General features: G+C 41.2%; 1 protein-coding gene across 1 annotated transcript in view; it reads right to left on the bottom strand.

Moving 5' to 3' along the window:
- Nucleotides 1-7,362: 7,362 nt before the first annotated feature.
- LOC124285319 (WD repeat-containing protein 44-like) overlaps nucleotides 7,363-22,303 on the bottom strand; it is a 47,508-nt gene continuing 32,567 nt past the window's right edge. Inside the window, 9 exon segments of the mRNA XM_046721528.1 lie at nucleotides 7,363-14,018; nucleotides 15,040-15,164; nucleotides 16,294-16,409; nucleotides 18,243-18,344; nucleotides 19,746-19,919; nucleotides 19,922-19,969; nucleotides 20,716-20,838; nucleotides 21,235-21,344; nucleotides 22,101-22,178. Coding sequence (XP_046577484.1) covers nucleotides 13,843-14,018; nucleotides 15,040-15,164; nucleotides 16,294-16,409; nucleotides 18,243-18,344; nucleotides 19,746-19,919; nucleotides 19,922-19,969; nucleotides 20,716-20,838; nucleotides 21,235-21,344; nucleotides 22,101-22,178 — 1,052 coding nt within the window. The 3' untranslated portion in view covers nucleotides 7,363-13,842.

The raw sequence follows: 22,303 nt of genomic DNA, 5'->3' as shown, positions 1-22,303 counted from the left end.
CACCAGATGTTAGCATGTGACATTCCTTGTGCATCATTTCTTGTAATAGTCAGCCATTGACAATGCTACGACCATACTTGTTCAGTGACTATTTTCATCAAGAATCAATAGTGACCAAATCACATTGGTTACGCTATTAGAACAACACGAATTGGAATCATTGTCTTGTTGTTCATTTGCCAATAGATCGTATGTTTCACAATAGCTAAGGTTCCACTATCTTTGGAATAGTGAGAGAGTTACAGCAAGTTTTGTTTCTCATCATCCAGAAAATAGGGGTGGTGGTGGTGGTGCTTAATTAAGTTCCAGGTGTATATTTACATAAGTCCCTTCAACTCTGCCTCAACATTTGAAAACAATAATTTTGACCTACCCCCTGATAGTAGGTTTGGCGAAATCTTTAAACCATGAAATATGTGTTGGCCTAGATATTCACATGAGAATTGACACTGTACTCATGTTCTTTGTCACAGAGGGGTTTGAGTGTTTATAGCTTGAAAAAAAAAAAATTGACCTGCCCTTCATCTGGATTTGGAAAAATCGGTAAACCATGAAGCAAGTGTGGCCTATATATTCACATGAGAATTGACACTGAACTCTTGTTAAAGAAAGTATAGCTTCGGGATGGCTCTGTAAGTAGACGTTGTTGTTGTGCAGTCATGTCATAAATTTCATAACGTACAGGAGGTTAACATCAGTATCTACTTTATTATATTTGAGTGCATTATATTGCCTTCTAATTATAATGAATACGTATTATTATAGCATGGAGATAAATATACCTGATAATCTGGGTAACCTAGTGCTTACATGTCAAACTTCTTTATGTCCCCAAAAGGATTTACATGCAGTTTTCTGGAAAAGTAATAACATATATTACTGGTGTTGGTATTATAAATGTTATAATATGATTTATATAAAATAAATGAATGTTTTTCTGTGTTTCTTTTCTATTGGAATTTCATACCCTGTTATTGCTACAAGTTCATGCGAGTGAATATTTGAGATAGAATGAAGATACAATATGTGGCGTTGTAACTCAGTAAGTCAAAAGCGGACAAGTGACATCTTAAGTTTTATGCCTTGGTGTATAGTGAGTGAGTGAGTATGGTTTTATGCAATATTCCAGCAAAATCAGGGAGGACACCAGAAATGGGCTTCACACATATGGGGAATTGAACCCGGCCTTCCGTGTGAGGAGCGGACGCTTTGACCATAGGCTACCCTACCGCCCCTTGGTGTATAGCAGTTAGTCAGTTAGCATGTGATCTATATCTGAAGAACAGAACATAGGTCTGGGTCTATAATATTGTACAGGCTGCGGACCTTTTCATAAAAGATTGTTGGTTTTGGAATTTCGAATTGACTATTCTCATAGCAGCCACACTGAATACTGGTAGATGTTGGCCAGACCTTTCGTGGAGAACCTCAGCTTTATAAGCCCTGCATGGTGTGGATTTGGGACTGATACTGTCTACAACAGGTCATGTTGAGCTCACTGTTTAGATTCCCAGGTAGAACAGGTTATCAGTTCCACATGCTCGTCTCATTGTGAGACTTGGTTGAATGTCTGTCACGTTTCCCTGATAACATGCTTTATTTCTCATGCTGTGAACCATTAGATTGTCTGGACTGATTGCTGTGATATTGCCAGCAGCAGTGTAAAACAACCTCCACGTATTCAGTCACACGGATGAACTGAGTCTCCCACATGCCTTGCCACGTCAGATGAACTGATAGCTATCGGAAGGAGGATCAGGTTGGGGGCAATGACATTGAGACATTCAAAAGCTACATTGTCAATCCGCGCAGGCACTAATCACATAGAAACAACCTCACAGTTTCACACAGGCACTAATCACGCAAGTAGTCCCTCAGTTTCACACAAACACACGCACGCACGCATACACACAATAATCACACAGAAACAACCCCTCAGTTTAACATTCACACTTAAATTTTCCTCTAGACCAGACCTTGGCTAGGATATCACTGGAACATAATATCTCTTTAAAAGACCCCAGACAAAATTGCAAACAAACTTCTGATGTCAAAATATAACACGTTGCAAACAGACCAAATCCCCAAACACCAAAATTCAAGAGAATTAGATGTGCACGTATAATTTATTCTGAGATATTTGCTGAATCATCAATTGCTAGATACACTGTTTTTGCAGTTCGGAATAGATCACTGACATCAGGGAGTATCCCTGCTGACATGTATGAGATTTCATTACGCGGAAGGGGGCCAATGAAAAAGCAGGAAAGAGCAACAGCTGGCCAGACTGATACGTGTTAAAGGATACTGCATGTCTGTATACCAGGCTGCACACATCTACACCATTGATTGACAAGTGGTCAGTGTCACGAGAAATATTCTTATTCTATTTCCACCGTACAATTCAGCACATATTACGAAGGTGTTTATGAATCATAAGTCACAAGCGATTCGTCTAAGTGTTATGAAAAGGTGAGTTTACCCCGTCCCACTTGTGGTGCACCCATTATGAATGAAGACAAAACGTACTTTGTGCATATACATACCGGTCATAAAGTAAAGTATGTATATGCACAAAGTACAATTTCTTGTTGCCTATAGATAGCGCCCCTGATCATTTCAGTAATTCGCCCACCGTTTCTCATGTGACTTTATTTGCTTCATGCAGGAGCAGATAGGTTGCGATTTGATGCCGAAGAAAGGCCATTGTGACACAGGAATTCGACTGTTTCCACTTTGTGAAACCAATCTGTTGTATGGTGTTTACAAACCCAAGGTCATAATCAGCGAGAACCTTGGATTCGAACTTATGATTCCCGAATCCTGGCACTACTAATAGGATTCTGACCACTGGGCCACCCGTGCCTCACGTGATCTATGTAGTATTTGCTTCTGTGTTATAATCCATCACTTTGAAAGAGTGAGTGGATTGAATTTTAACGTCACATCGGCAATTTTACAGTCATAGAGTTACGACAGAAAGTCATGCATTAAAAATCGATATTTAATGCTGAACAAAACATCAAAGGACCGTATAACAACCAGATTTTCGCAGATTATACTTACAGAAACTAGTCTGAGAACATTTAAAAGAAGAGGTTATTATTCAACAATTCAATATACAAACTGGTTACAGATCGCCAGTGGCCAAAGTCAGTCCATACCAGATACTACCATGGGGACTTCATTACTTCAATATTTGGCATGGTTCCCCGCCAGGATATACGCCATGCCTCCAGCTGCTGGCAAATGTGTGCCATTTCAACCATCAGTTGACGTTCACAAATACACGACTAAAATGTGGTATGAGTAAAAGGCTGAATGATGTAATCCAACCAAACCTCTCGGGGAGAAATAATTTTCCAGTACTTTAACCCCCATCAAGGATAAGGCCACCAACCATGTAAGTTGCAAATTAAACATTTCCATCTTCAAAAGACAACGATGTACACAATTTAATTATCATTAAGTTTGATTTATAGAAACATTTCTAATGATTAAATTAGAACTAACGTGATTAAAACATCCTTCGTGGCTGAAGTTTTGAAATAGTTATATCCCTTGTGAGGGAAAAATCAACAACCACTCCCGTCCAGTCTGGAGGGACAAACATACTTCCTTGGAAAGTGTTCACTACAATGAAGTTGAAAAGTTACAAGGCGATCAACTCGGACAGCCTTAAAAATGATGAAGCAGCCGTCTTGTCTGGGCACGCTGAGTGTTCAAGATTATTGGGAAGTGTGTGTGTGTGCGTGTGCGTGCGTGCGTGTGTGAATAGGACTGAATACAATCGTCGATGTAAAGTTTTAGTATGATCCCCTTTGACAGGTTTTGTTATGTGGGTAAGTAACCACGAGGTCGTCGGAATGCTTAACTCTTAGAGCAGACATCGTAAGGGGAAGCGGAGATTGTATCTGTACTCAAGAATAATCAAACGTGGAGATCCAACCTTGCAGTGAGGTCGTTGGAATGCTTAACTCTTAGAGCAGACATCGTAAGGGGAAACGGAGATTGTATCTGTACTCAAGAATAATCAAACGTGGAGATCCAACCTTGCAGTGAGGTCGTCGGAATGCTTAACTCTTAGAGCAGACATCGTAATCAAACGGGAAGCTGAGATTGTATCTGTACTCAAGAATAATCAAACGTGGAGATCCAACCTTGCAGTGAGGTCGTCGGAATGCTTAACTCTTAGAGCAGACATCGTAAGGCGAAGCGGAGATTGTATCTGTACTCAAGAATAATCAAACGTGGAGATCCAACCTTGCAGTGAGGTCGTTGGAATGCTTAACTCTTAGAGCAGACATCGTAAGGCGAAGCTGAGATTGTATCTGTACTCAAGAATAATCAAAACGTGGAGATCCAACCGTGCAGTGAGGTCCCTTGGAGCTTTGAGCGTTCGTAGAAGGGCTACCAAGACCATCCTGAAGTGAGATCTTCAGGAAGTGATTTCATGTCGAGTCCCTCTTGGGCATTAAGAAGACTGGGCACTAGAAACTTGGTGTTAGAGGATTGGGCGCTAAAGGTTATATCGCTCGTTTTTCTAACCCAAAGGTGTTTGTCAAGGCCCCAGGTTCCCTAGGCCAACCACAAACATCACCCCAGGAGGAGAGCAGTTCCAGGTAGTCCATCCCTATCAGTATGTCAACGATTAAACAGAACTTCAAATGAGACCATTTCTGTGCATAATTGTGATCAAGACCCGGGTTCGATTCCCCACTTGGGTACAATGTGTGAAGCCCATTTCTGTTGTCCCCCGCCGTGATGTTGCTGGAATATTGCTAAAAGCGGCGTAAAACCAAACTCACTCACTCATTCACTCCTCTGTACGATGTACTCCAGAACCATTACAGTGTTTCCTTTGATCGCTTCTTCTGCTATTGTCTTCAAGCAGACGATTACATTGACAACTGTCCGTACCACAATTTTCAGGTATGGTACTGATTGGGTTTCCCCCAAGACATCTGAAACAATGACTCAGTTCCTTTGCTAAACCCCACCATCACTGCTGTGCTTAGCTTTGACCCTGTCTAAGACTGACTGACTGAGTTTGGTTTTACGCCGCTTTTAGCAATATTCCAGCAACATCACGGCGGGGACACCAGAAATGGGCTTCACACATTGTACCCACCCTGTCTAAGAAGTTACGCATCTGATTTCTGATATACCACTTCAAATGATACATTAAGAAATTCTCCAATCTAGTGTACTGAGGTATAACACTCTTGGTTAAATAGGTCAACACTTACAAACACAGACATCCCCATGACCAAATCCTCTATCTTGGCAGACCTCTGAGAGACCAACAACTGCAATACGCAGCATATCAGCAAACTCATGAAAGTCTCTAGAATGTCCAAGTCGCAATTGTTTAAAGTTCGATGTTTCCTCAAACATAAGTGCATTTTATCGTCTTTTGCGTGCCTGTATATTGCCTCCCCAATGGCTCAAAAGCAATATGATATTCCGCGGCAGGATGACGTAGTTGGTGCAGGTCCATCCTGTAGGTACTGCTAGAGCAGCAACGATATATATTCATCTTTTTACAGGAGCCCTTTCAGCACAAGCCATAAATGGAGCTTTCCACACTTTATGTTTCAAGACGTAAAACAGGTTGGTATATCAGTTGCTTTAAAGCCTGGTCAATACTGTGTTGATTTGACCTCTCTGGGAAACTGGAGTCCCACGAAGCTCGTTGGGATGTGGGAGCTGTTGGTACTAGTACCTGTGGAGCTTGTTGTTCGTGCTTGGAATCAGAACTGCAGCTCTGACGACTACGAATTCTAACTATCTTTTGCTGCATGAAAATTTGAATAAATGGAATAAATGGGGAACTCGCGATGGAATAGACGTAGAACTTGAATCCAACGTGTTTGCTTCTTTAGATTGAACTACCACAAAGAAAAGTACTGTGTTTTAATATTGTCTAAAACTATTTAAAAATTAAAAGACAAAAGACATTGCCACTGATGTTGTCTTGGAGAAATAAAGGGTTGGGCGACCACTGCTATGAACAGCCATCTTGTCATCCCACAGCATGTCGGTTTAATGTCGGAGGAAAGCCTGAAACACTGCAGGCATCAGACATTCACTACTTCCACCAAGTCAAGACCACGGCTATAGTGCTGGCAAACACAGAAGTCAAGACCACGGCTATAGTGCTGGCAAACACAGAAATATTCCAACACAACTGGACTGATCCGGAGTGAATTAACACCAAATACCTCCTCTTACCAATTGAGTCAACTCTTCAAATCAACATCATTAAAAGTCACTGAAGTAGGCTGACTTACTGAACTGATTTTGGTTTTACACCGCTTTTAGCAATATTCCAGCAATATCACGGCGGGGGACACCAGAAATGGGCTTCACTCATTGTACCCACACTGAAGTAGGATTCGTGTGAGTGAGTTTTACACCGCTTTTAGCAATATTCCAGCAATATCACGGAGTGATGGGCTTAACTCAGTTTTACACCGCTTTTAGCAATATTCCAGCAATATCACGGCAGGGGACACCAGAAATGGGCTTCACTCATTGTACCCACACTGAAGTAGGATTCGTGTGAGTGAGTTTTACACCGCTTTTAGCATTATTCCAGCAATATCATGGCAGGGAACACCAGACATGGGCTTCACACACTGCACCCAAGTGGGGAGTCAAACCTGGGTCTTCGGCAGTGAAGGCTTAAACCACCAGGCCACCCTACCGCCCCAGGATTTGTGAGAACAAGTTCGAAATGATGTTTTGATATCAAAAGTAGTGGTTGTGACAAATGATCCTCCATAGCCATTGTATATGTAGACATTCAAATTTTTGACCTTATGGATAAGTTAGACACCATCTTGGCATCCCGTTCATGGTATATTTGTGTATACTACACACTACTGCCCCTTCTGTTTAGTCATATGTTTAAAGATAGTATGTCTCTCCAGATGGTCACAAGCACCAGACAGGGATCTGGCAAGGAACAGTCACAAAATATGTCATTGCATTAATGGTCCTGGTTCCTGTATTTCTCACTCGTGAAGATCCGGGTTAAAATTGATCTTCAGTAACCCATGCTTGTCATAAGAGCTGACTTGACCGTCGGGCTCATGGACTTGGTTGACACATCATCATATAGCAATTGCGTAGATCGATCCCCATGCTGTTGATCACTGGATTATCTGGTCCAGACTCAATTATTAACAGACCGCCACCCATGTGGCTGGAATATTGTTGAGTGCGGCATAAAACTAATCTCACTCACTCACTCACTCCTGTATTTCTCTGAGTAAGTTTTGTAAACAAAGCCATGTGTGTTTCTCCAGTATACATTTTTTTATCTCAATATAAACCATTCACAACACAACTTCAACATATTTCTTGACATTTTATTTCTATAAAATGAAAATATGCATACTTTTCACTAGTGAAATGAAGCACTGGACTTCGTCTCACCAAATATAAGATAATGCCTATGGTAAACTTTCAGTTTGAACTTTTCCCTATAATGGCACAAAATTATGAATTGGTGCATTTACTGCCTACCCTTCACATTCCAATAGGGGATGACATGTTGCCATGGTGTAATAGGTGCCACAGTTCATGGTGTAGAACTCCATACTGCTAACAATGGCATCCTTGGAAACATTTTGTTTCAATGGATCAAATAAGTACTAAAAGTAAGAGCTGATTTTACAAGCATTATTTCAGCACACATTGCAGTATTTGACATTTTTCATACCAGCAGTCCATAAATCATTCACCTTCATGTACATCAAAATATTTGGTTGAAAACTTTAAAAACTCTGAATTCTTTACACTTTTTGAGGACACAAATATCATGAATATATTAAATACAATGTTAAATGTTCTTACACCAACTGAGAATAATAATTAACAGGCCTTGGACAATTTCCCCCCCCTCACATTTTCCCACAGTAGGTGCTCAACAAGACTAAAACCGGTACACGAAATACATGTATTTTATGTACTCATGACTTTTCTTGGTGGTACCTACATCCAATTGGCATCAAACATTGTATCCATGTGGGGAATCAAACCCATGGCTTCTGTGTAATGAACGCTTTAACCATGACGCTAACCATTTTCTGGGAAGAACATGAAAGGGAGGCAGGAATTAGCTACAGAATCTCCAGAAACCCAGAACATATAACACATATCCGAGCACATACTACCATGTGCATGGTTACAGGACGGTTGTGTATACAGAACTACTAGTGTTGTTGGAATGCTACTTTCCTACAACAATGCTCCTGATGGAAAATACAATAACATACCAGCATCTTTTCACTAACTTAAGTTCTGCTGAGCCGGTATGTCACCAATTAGAAAATATATATGAATGAATGGATGTACATAAATAAATACATAGAATTTCTTACAAATATTTACATTCACTAATTCCTTAAATCTGCAAAAAAATATATCTGCAAATGACATTAAAGCGTATTATGATACTGTTTGTAACAACCTGGATTGTCTTCATAAAGAAAGAGAGTGTGGTTTTACACCGCTTTTAGCCATTATCCAGCAATATCACATCGGGGATGCCAGAAATGGGCTTAACACATTGTACCCATGTGGGAATCGAACCTGGGTCTTCGGGCGTGACAATGGCGAACGCTTTGACTGCTAGGCAACCCCACCACCCCTTATCGTAAGTAGAAGAGAGAGAAATGAATTCCTAAAGTTTGGAAAGCAGCAAATTATTCTATCATAAAAACAGAAACACAATCTCCTCAGATTCAAATGACACTGATACAAAAGACCAATAAGAACCAGTCAAAAAGCCTTTCAAGTGTAAAAACCTTCTTCCACTGGGAGTGAGTTAGCCTCCGCATTGGCTGTTATAAGCAGAGTTTCACTGTGATGTGAATCCCACGACTGACCAATCAGAATAGTACTAAGGTTGATATCTTCAGTGCTGGAGACTCAGTTTTGTCCGTAGTTACAATTGTGGGTTATCTAATGTTAAAACTTAAGGAGATCTGGGTGCAGTTGTGCAAAGCGATCTTAGTGCTAAGGTGACCGAAACTCCCATACCATAACATAGACTTGAAGTAGTCTTAGTGCTAAGATTGTTTTGTACAACGGCTCCCAGATCTATATCCACCAATATTGTATGAATACCCTTTGGGACTGATGTGAACATGTAATTCAGCTTATTTGACACAATATTCCCAACAGGTCAAAAAATGAAAACCAATGCAATGTGTAACCATGGCAACTTAGTACCATGGCTATGCATTATGACTATATATTATCAGCTGCCTTCAGAAAGATGAATAGGGCCACAAATTGTTTTACGCTGCTTTTAGCAATATTCCAGCAATATCTGGGACAGTAGAAATGGGTTTCACACTTTTTACTGATGTGGGGAAACAAACCCTGGTGTTCGGTGTGACGAGCAGACACTTTAATCACTAGGCTACCAAACACCCCTATTGTCCTTACAGCAAGGTTCTAGATCTATGTTGCGGTACAGCTTCTGTATGATCAGGTCTGTAATACAAACTACAGACTTGAAAACGGTAAAACCTTTTGTCCATTTACAGTTATTTCCTAATCAATATGAGTTAATATTCCCAGTGCTGCCAGGATTAATGACCACTGTGTACTGCTATAGAATGAGATTATACACTGCTTAATGGGGGAATGCAGGAATGTGGTCACATGGAGAACAATGGATGGGTATATTGTAACTACCGTATTCAACATAATGAGAGCCCTTCGAAACCTGAAAACTTGTGATATATGTTAAACAAAATACTAGACATTGTCAGAGATACAATGATGGAGATGAAACTAAATGAACTAAAACCTTGGCTATAAGTGAGTTTGGTTTTACACCACTTTTAGCAATATCCCTGTAAGAGAAACCAGAAATGGGTTTCAGACATTGTACCCATGTGGGGAATCGAACCTGGGTCTTCGGCATGAGGAGCCAATGCTTTAACCACTAGGCTACCCCACCGCCCCCCTTGGCTAGGGGGTACAGATAAGTGACTAAACCAATAGTATATCCTAACACTGAAAACATGTGTCATTGCTGTCTTGTTTGATTTTCTTGTACAATGACCAGATAATAACATGTCTTACTTCCCCCACTACATATGTACAATGCCCCACCTCAATACTGAGCCCAATGTTTAGTATTTCTATGAATAACAGCCAGCTGGTGTGATCCACATGATTTCAAACAAATGAAAATAACATTATATTTATACACTTTGATATAAAGATAATAATAATAATAATAATTATACTAATACTAGTAATATGACTGCAGTAAAGAATGGAACATAAATACTGAAAGACAGATTCTTTATCACTCCATGAAAACAAGTATCTACTGGATTAAAAATAATGGAGCAAATAATGTAAGGCATGCAATAATGTGTTCACTTTGAAAGGAAATTGATATTTTGAGGATCTGTAAAATAAGTGCCACTTCCTACATAGCCCTATTGTCTGTAGGAAATATACATTATATACAACATAATGAGGACTATCATGTACACCTTCAGCCTAAATACTGTGCCCTATTAAAACTTATAGGTAGCTTGGTATTAAAGGACTGATTGACTGAGTTTGGTTTTACGCTGCTTTTAGCAATATTCCAGCAACATCACAGTGGGGAACACCAGAAATGGGCTTCACACATTGTGCCCATGTGGGGATTCGAACCCGGGTCTTCGGCGTGACAAGCCAACGCTTTAACCATTAGGCTACCCCGCCGGCCCGGTATTAAAGGAGATCAATGGCAAATAATGTATGTGGGGATTTCAACTTGGAGTTCTGTGACATGCAATTTCACAAATAGGAGCTCTTTCGATTTTACTTTGATATGACACCTCTCTGCGTTAAGATCTAAAGACATCTCCATGGAAGGTTGTATCAGGGAAACCTTCTGAGTCAGTACTGAGACTTATAAATTCTTGGTACAAGTAAGTGAAGTATATATAATTTCTGTATCTTGCATGAATATGAAAAGAACATATTCAGTAAGTTACAAATGCAAACAAAAAAGCAGTGCTATTACGGGAGACAGGAGGAGAGAAATTTTAGAGGAGAAAAGAGGAGAGGAGAGAAGGGGTGTGGAGGGGAGGCAAGGGGTGTGGCTAGGAGAGGAAGGGAGGGAGGAGGAAAGGGGTGGGGAAGGAGAGAGAGGCGAGGAGAGGGGTGTGGAGGGGAAGCAAAGGGTGTGGCTAGGAGAGGAAGAAAGGGGTGTGGAGAGGAGGGAGGGGAGGGAAGAGATGAAGAGAGGGGTTGGAGGGAAGCAAGGGGTGTGGCTAGGAGAGGAGGAAAGGGGTGGAGAGGAGAGGAGAGGGGCGTGGAGGGAAGCAAAGGGTGTGGCTAGGAGAGGAAGAAAGGGGTGTGGAGAGGAGGGAGGGGAAGAGATGAAGGGAGGGGTTGGAGGGGAAGCAAGGGGTGTGGCTAGGAGAGGAAGGAGGGAGGAGGAAAGGGGTGTGGAGGCAAGGAGAGGGTGTGGAGGGGAAGCAAGGGGTGTGGCTAGGAGAGGAAGGGAGGGAGGAAGAAAGGGGTGCAGAGAGGAGGGGAGGGGAAGAGGAGGAGAGGAGAGGAGAGGAGAGGAGGAGAGGAGAGGAGAGGAGGCTTGCTGATTACTTTCTCAATGTATTTCATGAAAGTACATAATCTAAATCATCACAGATATTCGTCCCCAAAGATATCTTGTATGGACGTCCTGTTCAGCAGAAAGTCTTCTTGAAATGACTATTCACATTCAGAAAGAAGACTGACATCTCAAAACTCATCCACATGAAACAGACAAATTATGCAAAGATCTAATCAAACAGCCCACATTTACCAACTGGTAAACCCTGAAAGTGTAAAAATGGGTTAAAATGGGTAAAAACAGGTAACAGTGGAAACAAAACGTGTTTAAAACTGTGTAGGTTGATAACAACAGACCAGCTGGTATATAACAGTTCATTGTGTTATTATGATTAAAAGACTGGGGCTCATTTGTACAACCATACATCAACAAGTTAAGAATTTGGCACCGAATAGGTCTGTTGACCCAATCTTATTAAAAACAGACCTTTTCTTTATGTAACCTCTCAACCCGCAGATCACTTGACACCTCCATACAAGGTTGACTCGAATTAACTTTCTTATAAGATAATCAGTATTGACATCTCTATAGAGTGGCTGTTGACATAGATCACAGAGATCGATAATCGTTAACTGTTGATTATTGATAAATATCGGAGATGTAACTTTGAGCAAAAATGTCTAAAAGAAATGAACATATTTCACATCACTGGTGAGCGGTGATTAAAAACAAAACAGTGTCCTGCACATAGCACAGAAGCAGACCATTAATAAAGTCCGAAATTTGTATATTGTGTGTCAACCAACTAGATCAGCATGTCCAATTTCTTTCACGCAAAAAAACAATCTGAATTGACCTGTTTTAAAAGCATATTATTAAGGCCAGACCTATATATAGTTGCGATTGTTGAATACACTTGGTTGTTTGGGGCATCATGGCAACTCAACTCAAAACAGAAGTGAGTGAGTTTAGCTTCATGTCATGTTTAGCAATATTCCATCAATATCACGGCGGGGGACACCAGAAATGGGCTTCACACATAGTACCCATGTGGGGAATCGAACCCTGGTCTTCAGCATGACGAGTGAACGCTTTAACCACTTGGCTACCCATCACCCCTGAAAACAGGAGATCAAGCTAATAATTATTTGTGATCTTTACTTTAATAATATCAAAATTTCCCATTCAAAGAAGGAAGCCAAACTATCAAAACATTTATTTCTGGTTCAGGAACATCCTTCACTGAGGCTAAGTAGCCCCAACAGGGTACATAACCTTATATGGAGTATCATCAGATCTTCAGAGGTATCGTATCAGCGTAAAAGACTGGTTTCTAATAGTATTGCTGTTGTCCGAACATGTAGACTTTTGGATGGTGAAGAACCAATGAGTTGCATATTTCGAAGACAAAGATCCATGTTTCGACATCTAGTAATGACATGACTCAGGGTTAATTCACACAAGATTGTGTGATACAACTGATCTGTCTGACACAGAAGTCTACTGGCAACATTCAGATGTGGTCAAAATACATATGAACATTCTGTGTGAACACAGTTCTGGCCCAGTGAGACCCCTACTTAGGCAAAACCCTATCCGAGGATTGTCAGTTCATCAGTGGATTTACGTCACTTGTAACTGTGAGATTGCTAGCAACACAACATAGAGGATCAAACTCGGGTTGTCTGTGCAGGATGACCACCTCTACCACAATGCTACCCCTCACCCTGGTCTCATCTGTCTGTATGAGTGATAACAAGAATCTCTACAGAAAGAAACATAAGTTGAAAGATCACACGCCATTTTGGAACTGGTATCAAGGTTACCAACAAACTGTCACCAGTGTTGTCAAGTTCTGTTTCTGAAACATTCTTCCAACCACATCAGTAAAGCTTTGCTGTGACTCCTGGAGCTAATCCTGTCACCATGAACTCAAGCAGGCTGAATCTGTAGACTGTACAGGAATACTGCACCCTGGACACACATCTTCTACATCTTTCAATACAACAAACTGTCACCAGTGTTGTCAAGTTCTGCTTCTGAAACATTCTTCCAACCACATCAGTAAAGCTTTGCTGTGACTCCTGGAGCTAATCCTGTCACCATGAACTCAAGCAGGCTGAATCTGTAGACTGTACAGGAATACTGCACCCTTGACACACATCTTCTACATCTTTCAATACACCATAGGTCACACTGGTGATGCAATGTCTTGTTTATTGCTCAATGTTGACTAAAGGTAGGAATACATTCAAGTATCACAAACATGGCGAGTTGGTCATAATCTTGATGGCTCCAGTAAAATCAGCTGACACGATTATCTCCCTTTGTTCTTCAGATTCTTGGCTTTTCTCGGCTCCCTCTAGTTGCTTCTTCTTGAAAAAGTGGGACGGATTGGGTGCAAATATGGCAGCTGTCACTACAGCATTGTGAACTGAAAACAATGAAAATGTCAGATAAAAAATGCTAAAAAATATACTTATATACTGAGTCTATTCTATTGCTCCGATCTTGAATTGGTCTTCAGCAAACCCATACCTGTAGCGAGAGGCGAGTAACAGGATTAGATGGTCAGGCTTGCTGACTTGGTTGTAGTGGTGATCCGATTAATTGAAATAATCGAAGATTGGTCGCAGTGACTAAACGACCAAGCAATCGATCATGTTTTCTCATAATCGAACACAAACAATTCTGGAACACTTGTTTTCATCAACAATATTTTTCAAAGGTTGGTTTTGTCTGTTACATTTCATAAGCACTACAAGCGTTCCAAGTCATTATTGAATTTATCTTAAAGACACCAAGAAATTTATGTTCCTAACATACTAGTCATACTTTAAAGATGTGAAATTTTGCCCAAACCCCCAAAATAACTACCTTTTTGTTTTTCATTATTTTTTGTGCATTAACAAATTTCATAAATGACGCTAACCAATTATTTTCGATGATTGATCGGTGGTAATAAACCAATCATCAATTATGAGCTTTTAGCCAATTCCCAACACTACTTGGTTGACACGTCATCATATCCTAACTGTGTAGATAAGGTTGATCACTGGATTGTCTGGTCAGGACTCCATTATTTATTATACACATCCACGACACAGCTGGAATATTGCTGAGTGTGGCATTAAACAGACAAACAAACCAAATCCTATTAAAGTTTCCACTTAGGCAGGGGTGGAAATAACCCATTGCCCGACGCCCGAGTCCAGTGTTTTTTTCTGTTGAGCAAGCAAATTTGTATATCACACTGTACCGGAGTCCAGTTGACTTTCCAATATTAATTATGTTATTTATTTAAAAAATCAACAAGAAAACGGCTTGTATAGCGGAAAAATTATCAGGGCAAGTGATTTTACATGTGTCACTGTACCGGAGTACACTAGCAATTTTAAAGTTATTTCCACCCCTGCTAGGTCCCTGTGTTTGGGAGCCTGTTGGTTGTCACTAACCTTTGATGGCTTCCCAGTAGTCACTCCGATCTCTCCTGGCTGAGGAGAACTTGAACTCATGGTGTGTCTTCCACACATAGATGAAGTGATCCTCAGACCCACAGATGATGTGCTTGCCACTCGGACTGAAAGGACAGACAGCCATATACTTACTGGGAAGTGTTGAGTTTCACATCAGCCCATGTCAGGCTTGACATCCGCATGGGGCGAGTGAGTGAGTTCAGTTTCACGCTGCTTTTAGCAATATTCCAGGAACATCAGACGGGGGACACCAGAAATGGGCTTCACACATTGTACCCATGTGGGGAATCAAAGCCGGGCCTTCGGCATGACGAGCAAAGGCTGCCCCTGACATCCCTATGGTCCTTGAATAATTAGTCTGTGTAACCACTTGATTTCATTCCTACATATTCCTCCACATTCAGACTTATACGTGAGTTATCGTTTCTGGTGAAATTGTCCTCACAATGGATGTTGACATATCATCATTCAGGGGTATAGATGATACAAGACTAGTGTGTTTTGGAATGGTAAATATCCTGCTTCAGGAATAAACGCTGCATATAGTAAGCCTTTGTTCCACAACATACAACAGTCTATATCTCTCAAACAGTGTCTGAACACTGAAGTTTCCCTGGAACATGTGCATTAATATATTATGCCACACATCAGTGATTTTTACAGCAAACAATTTTTGGCTGTGGCAAGCGTAAATATTTCAATTTCTTAATGTGTTTATGAACACAAGCATTTTAAAATGTATTAAGATATTGGTGATTTAGGTCAGGTGAGTTTATCTGGAGCTTTGGACTGTTCTCACGGAAGGATCATCCCTTCAGCATGACCATCTAACTGAAACAACACTGCACCCTCCCCAACCTTTCTCCGAGCCTGTGAAAATCTGGGTTAGATTTGGTCTTCAGCAACCCATGCTTGTTGCAAGTGGTGACTAATGGGATCGGTGGTCATGCTCGCTGACTTGGTTGACAAACCAGTTGTATAGATCGATGCTCATGCTGTTGATCACTGGATTGACAAGTCCAGATTCCATTGTTACCATATACATGTAGATGGAACATTCCTATAGTGCAGCTTTAAGGACCAAACTAAAACCCTCCCCGAAATGAACACATGCAGTTCACCACAATATCAATATAAGACTGACCGACTGACTGAATTTGGTTTTACGCGCTTTAAACAATATTCAAGCAACATCACGGTGGGGACATCAATATAAGAGGTGATGGGTGTTACCTGAAGCCAGCCTTGATCTGACTGGAAGTGTTGGTCCCTCCCTTGTACTTGATAGACAGAGTCAGGTCGACCAGATCGTACAGCCGGATACGGGAATCATTTGATGTCACCAGCATCTGATGAACAGTGACATGAACCAGTCTAAACAAGTTATTAACTGTTTTTGAGTTGTTTACATAATTTCAGTTGTGACTCAGCAGACATATATTGCATTGTATTTAAACAGTATTAGACTCTGATGTTGTGTGGCAGTTGCTATATTCAGGTGAGGTGAGGTGAAATTGGGTTTTACATCGTGCTTGAGAATATTTCGCTCACATAACGACGTGCATGCTTGTGTATGTGTATGTGAGGCTGCTTGTACTAGCCCAGACTTTTTTATAGTTTTATAGTGCTAGCCCACTGAGATACCATGCCGCAGTGAAGCATGAGTACCCCACTCAGACACATTATACTGACTCCGAGCCGACCAGTCCTTGTTGTATCCATTAATGCCGAGCGCCAGGCAGGGACAAACAAGTACCATATTTTAACGTCTTTTGGTATGACGCGGTCGGGGATCGAACCTGCAACCTTCCGCTCTCCGGGCGGACGCTCTAACCACTACACCACAAAGGCGGTCAGTTGCTATATTCAGATACTATTGGGGTCAAGAGCTGGCTGAAGTAAGTAAGTGAGTGAGTTTAGTATTACACCGCTTTTAGCAATATCCCCGCAATATCACGGCAGTTGGACACCAGAAATGGGCTTCACACATTGTACCCATGTGAGGAATCAAACCCGGGTCTTCGGCATGACAAGCGAACGTTTTAACCACTAGGCTACCCCACACCGCCCCAGAACAGACTGGAACCTTGTGGGACAACACACATTAATTAACTATAGTATAGAACATTCTGGAAATTTTTCAAGACTACACAAGTGGGCACATGCCTGCCTCGGTCCTCTCTCATTACATCAAGACCAGCAGTTGTGAGAAGATCATCCTTTCTCCCTGATATCCAGATGATCCCTATATAGGAAACTTGACTACTGTCGCTACTGGGCGAATACTATTACCACTGGTGTTATTGCTTTAACAACTCACACCAACCTGTAGAGGTTGCTGATTCTGAGAGTCCTGCTTGGGGTGCTTATACGCATTTTTATGTCCATTAAAAAGTCCAACAGTTGTAACTATATTTCGAAAATTTTGTTTTTCACAAAAGTAAAAATTTGTTTTTGTGTTGTTCAACCACCCCTGTAGGGCCCTGTCTGGCCTGCAGCCAAGACAAGATAACTAACCTTGCAAAAATCACTTTCTATCCTGATCGTGATCAGACAGAATGTGTGGAGGTGGGTGGCCATAAGCCAAGGTATTGAAGTAATTTGTAATTGATTTGTAAACCTAATAGAATTGGTAACTCATAACATTTCTTTGTTGTTTGTTAGTTTCAAACTGAATTTATCTGTATATGTAAGCAGATTTCTGGGTTAACATATCGTTTTAATTCAGTAGTTGACACATAACACAACATAATATCTTCACATCCCTGAGAATCTAAAAAGTACGAAATATACAATCCCCCATACAAACATATTTCCATATATTATTATAAATCACATTACTATCAGTATTCAAACATGAATGGATGTGTTAACCTATTGCGAAAGACTTAGCATGTACACTGTTGATTCACCTCTTCAGATAACCTGCAACTAGATTGAAACAGAGTCTACTGACTGACTGACTGACTGAGTTTAGTTTTACGCCGCTTTTAGCAATATTCCAGCAATATCACGGCGGGGGACACCAGAAATGGGCTTCACACATTGTACCCATGTGGGGAATCGAACCCGGGCCTTCGGCGTGACGAGACAACGCTTTAACCTCTAGGCTACCCCACCGCCCCACAGATTCTACAAACATATCTCCACATATTTAGTAACTTAAAGCATCTGGTATTCACCTTGGATTCCCCTGGCACCGGCTCTATGCCTGTGACCTTGTGACCTCGGGCGTTGCGGCCTCTTGTTGACCGTACATGGATCTGTGTGAAGTACTTCAGTTGCTGCAGTGAAAGATAATTATGTAATTTTTCAAGTAAAATTGATATTTTTATACTTATCCTGACTCATGATCTTTTGCTTATCTCCCTTTCCTTTTTGAATGGTAGTGGAACACTTGAATCCCTTGAAGTTCCTGAATCGGACATAAAAATACACTCACCCACGAGTTACCTCCCTTTTGCCCTTTTCCCGCGAAAACAGTCATGTGACCAGCCTTACTTGTCACTCTCTCCGCTTGGGCGAGCACTGGAGTCCCGTATACGGCATTATATCCTTTCTTATTAATACAGTAAAAGAACACTGTCACCTCCACATTGTGACACCAGCATCTACTGCTGCGGGACAATTCTGGCTGGTAAGCAACCTCAATACTTTTCATTTAGCGACCTTGACCTTAAGTTTCAGTTTAGATTATTTCTTGTCAAGCATCCATATTTTCAACTCAATATATCAAGCACTTACAAGCACAGTGGGGTTTGTTCAACACTCGGAGAGTGAGTGAGTATGGTTTTACGCCGCTATTAGCAATATTCCAGCAATATCAAGGTGGGTCAACACTAGGAGAAGCAGAGCTAGTTTACAAATGAGATGCTTGAAACATTACAATTTCCAGGCTTCCAATTTCCAAAATATATTTTCGATCCCAGATACTTGCTCTATATTCAGGGATGAGAATGGGTATAATTGAACAAAGAGGAAAATGAGCTGGGGTCTTGGGGGCTGCAGGTTTAGATGATTCACAAGAATGACCCCAGCGCAATAAAATCCGTGGAATTCTCATCCCTGTATATTTTAGTTGGTATACTTGTAACAACTGCAATTAGTTGTTATACCATAGGTTACTCAGGGATGGAAATAACTTTAAAATTGCTAGTGTACTCCGGTACAGTGGCACATGTAAAATCACTTGCCCTGATAATTTTTCCACTATACCGGTCGATTTTCTTGTTGATTTCTTAAAGAAACAGCATAATTAACATTGGAAAGTAAACTGGACACCGGTACAGCATGATATACAAATTTGCTTGCCGACAGAAAAAAACACTGGACTCGGACGTCGGGCAATGGGTTATTTCCACCCCTGTTACTGTATGTTGAAATATCTTGGAACTCATTGTCTATAGTCATCATTTTGATGGGTGAGGGGGCAAGCTCTAATGAATGTTGTGGTTATTAAGATACCAAAAGTTTAGAGTGGCGTCCCCTAGAATAGGGTTTACAGTCCGTTACCATCAACCAAACTAAGTCTTGATGGAGTGTGGGGAAGACTTTTATCAACCAGGCAACCAAAACTTTCATTTAAGAAAAGGGTTTTTGACAATGTGTAGCATAACATCCTTCCACTGACTGGTCTTCTTCAGCTTACAGCACCTTTATCCCCTGACAACCACCCCGGGGCTTACCTCTGTGGTGTAGAAGATACACTTCCCGTCGTATGTCCCCACCACTGCATATGTCCCCACCACTGCATATTTGCCGCTCTGACAGAAGTTGGCGGTGGTGATGAGATTGCCATCCAGGATCCGCTCAAGATACTTCATGGAATACAGTGTTACCTTCTTGTCAGGAATGTTCCCTGGATCTATAGCTTGCCATCGAGTGATCCGCTCAAGAAATAACGGTCATCCTGGAATACATATAACATAGAACCAAATATAAGAATGTATCCTGGAATCTATAGAATAACACAGTATATGTATGAGGTAATCCAGTAATACAATATAACATACAAGGATACTTTCACACATTCTGTTTGGCGCTGTGTTATTTCCAGGGTGGTCTGGGACGATGGTGTAGCCTAGTGGTCAAAGCATTCGTTTGTCATGCCAAAGACCCGGGTTCGATTCACCACATGGGTACAATGTGTGAAGCCCATTTCCGGTTTCCCCTGCCTTGATATTACTGCAATATTGCTAAAAGCGGTGTAAAACGAAACTCGCTCACACAGAGGTGGTCTATGACTCATGTTTGGAACGGTTATATTCCAGGATGGTCTCACACTGGTGTACGATACTGTATTTCTTGAATATTTGTTTCCTAATGTACTGAGCAATGTTCCAGTGAGACAGACCCCCGAGACAGACCCCTGAGACAGACCCCCGAGACAGACCCCCGAGACAGACTATAAAGGTAGCTGAAGCACAATATAATATGTGTGGAAGGACAATGGGGAATGAGTACAAGGTCAGGCAAAAGCTACCCAGGAATGACTTTACTGTTTGTATGTAACAGAAACATAGCAGAATGAGGAACTTACCACTTGGTGGTGATAGAGGTTTCCTACAGTTAATCAGACTAGACTAAGCAGTGACACTTATGATGAGACAATCCACCTCATTTCTTCAAGATGTAATTGTAAGATGCGTGACTCACCCTGGGATGAAACACAATAGCTGTGACAAAGTCTATGTGTTGGAAGGTACACAGGCATTCCCTTCGTGAGATGTGCCATAGTCGTACTGTCTTGTCCATTGAGGAGGACAAGATAAAGTAATTCTGGAAAGAAAGAAAACCAAAACCATAATAAGAGAGATAATTACACTGATCAGTTTCCACATGAATCTGGCTCCTGTCAGTGAAATTCACAAGCGTTTGTCAATCGACCATATCATGGCCATCCCAACTAAATCAGATTGGACCAGGCTCACAGATATTTGGTGGAACACGACAGACAATGATTCAATATTAACTTACACGATGTGACTAACTGATACCCTTCGTTATCACTACCCCTTTAGACCATGACATATGAATCAGGTTACAATATTGGGTGAGTTAGTACTTACCTTTGACCATGACATGTGAATCAGGTTACAATATTGGGTGAGTTAGTACTTACCTTTGACCATGACATATGAATCAGGTTACAATATTGGGTGAGTTAGTACTTACCTTTGACCATGACACATCGAGCAGGTCAGCACTGTGGCCCCTATATGTACAGAAAGGCTTCTTTGAGAAGGGTCCGTGTTCCTCGTATCGTCGTCTGGATGGTAGGTTGACTGCAAGTTGTAGAACAAAGTCAAAACATGACATCACCTGGTTCATGCAGACATTTTCCCCGAGATCCTACATAAAACTGCAAGCTTCTGCCCTAACTATGCAAACACTACAACACAGACTCACGACAAAAAAGGAGAAAACTTTTTCATTTCTACACATGCTTTACTTCATGCCAGTAAAAAGTGTCCATGTTTGCACCAGATATGAGTGAGTGAGTTTGGTTTTATGCTGCACTCAGCAATATTCCAGCTATATGGCGGCGGTCTGTAAATAATCGAGTCTGGACCAGACAATCCAGTGATCGACAGCATGATCTGTGCAATTGGGAACCGATGACATGTGTCAACCAAGTCAGCGAACATGACCACCTGATCCCGTTAACCTCTTACGACAGGCATGGGTTACTGAAGGCCAATATTCTAACCCAGACCTTCACGGGTCTCACCAGATGTGAAATCAATAACCTGTGGATACATGAAACATGACAGAAAGGGTCCTGCTGCTAAGTGAGGGAAGATGGACGGATGAACAACTTCATTAGAATTGGGAAAGACATTTTAGTATAGGTTCTAACACAGTTATCAATCCACTTTCAGCCCTCCCATAAATGATATCACTTTAATTCTTTTCCATGGAGCATAAAACTCACCCATGTTCTTGCACATACATGTATAACTATCACACCTATACAAACTGACAATGTGGCATATGTCGTATACTCAGCAGTAAGTCTCTTCTCCTTGAGCCTCTTGTACCTACCCCTGGTCCCAACGATGATGCTTCTGATCCCAGCGTGTTGAGACTCTCCTGTGAGTGAGCTGGTGTGATGTTGGCTGCCACAGAGAGAGAGATACAGTTCCATGATCAATCAACAACTCCACCCATAGTTCCAATACAACAAGCAATATAACAACATCAATGTTGAGAAACAGAAGATTGCTGTCAGGTAACTAACATT

The sequence above is a fragment of the Haliotis rubra genome, unplaced genomic scaffold (genome assembly GCF_003918875.1).
Source record: "Haliotis rubra isolate DU_JTF1 unplaced genomic scaffold, ASM391887v1 Scf359, whole genome shotgun sequence".
Classification (NCBI taxonomy): domain Eukaryota; kingdom Metazoa; phylum Mollusca; class Gastropoda; order Lepetellida; family Haliotidae; genus Haliotis; species Haliotis rubra.
The sequence above is the reverse complement of the archived record's forward strand: the minus strand, read 5'-3'. Positions and strand labels throughout refer to the sequence as shown.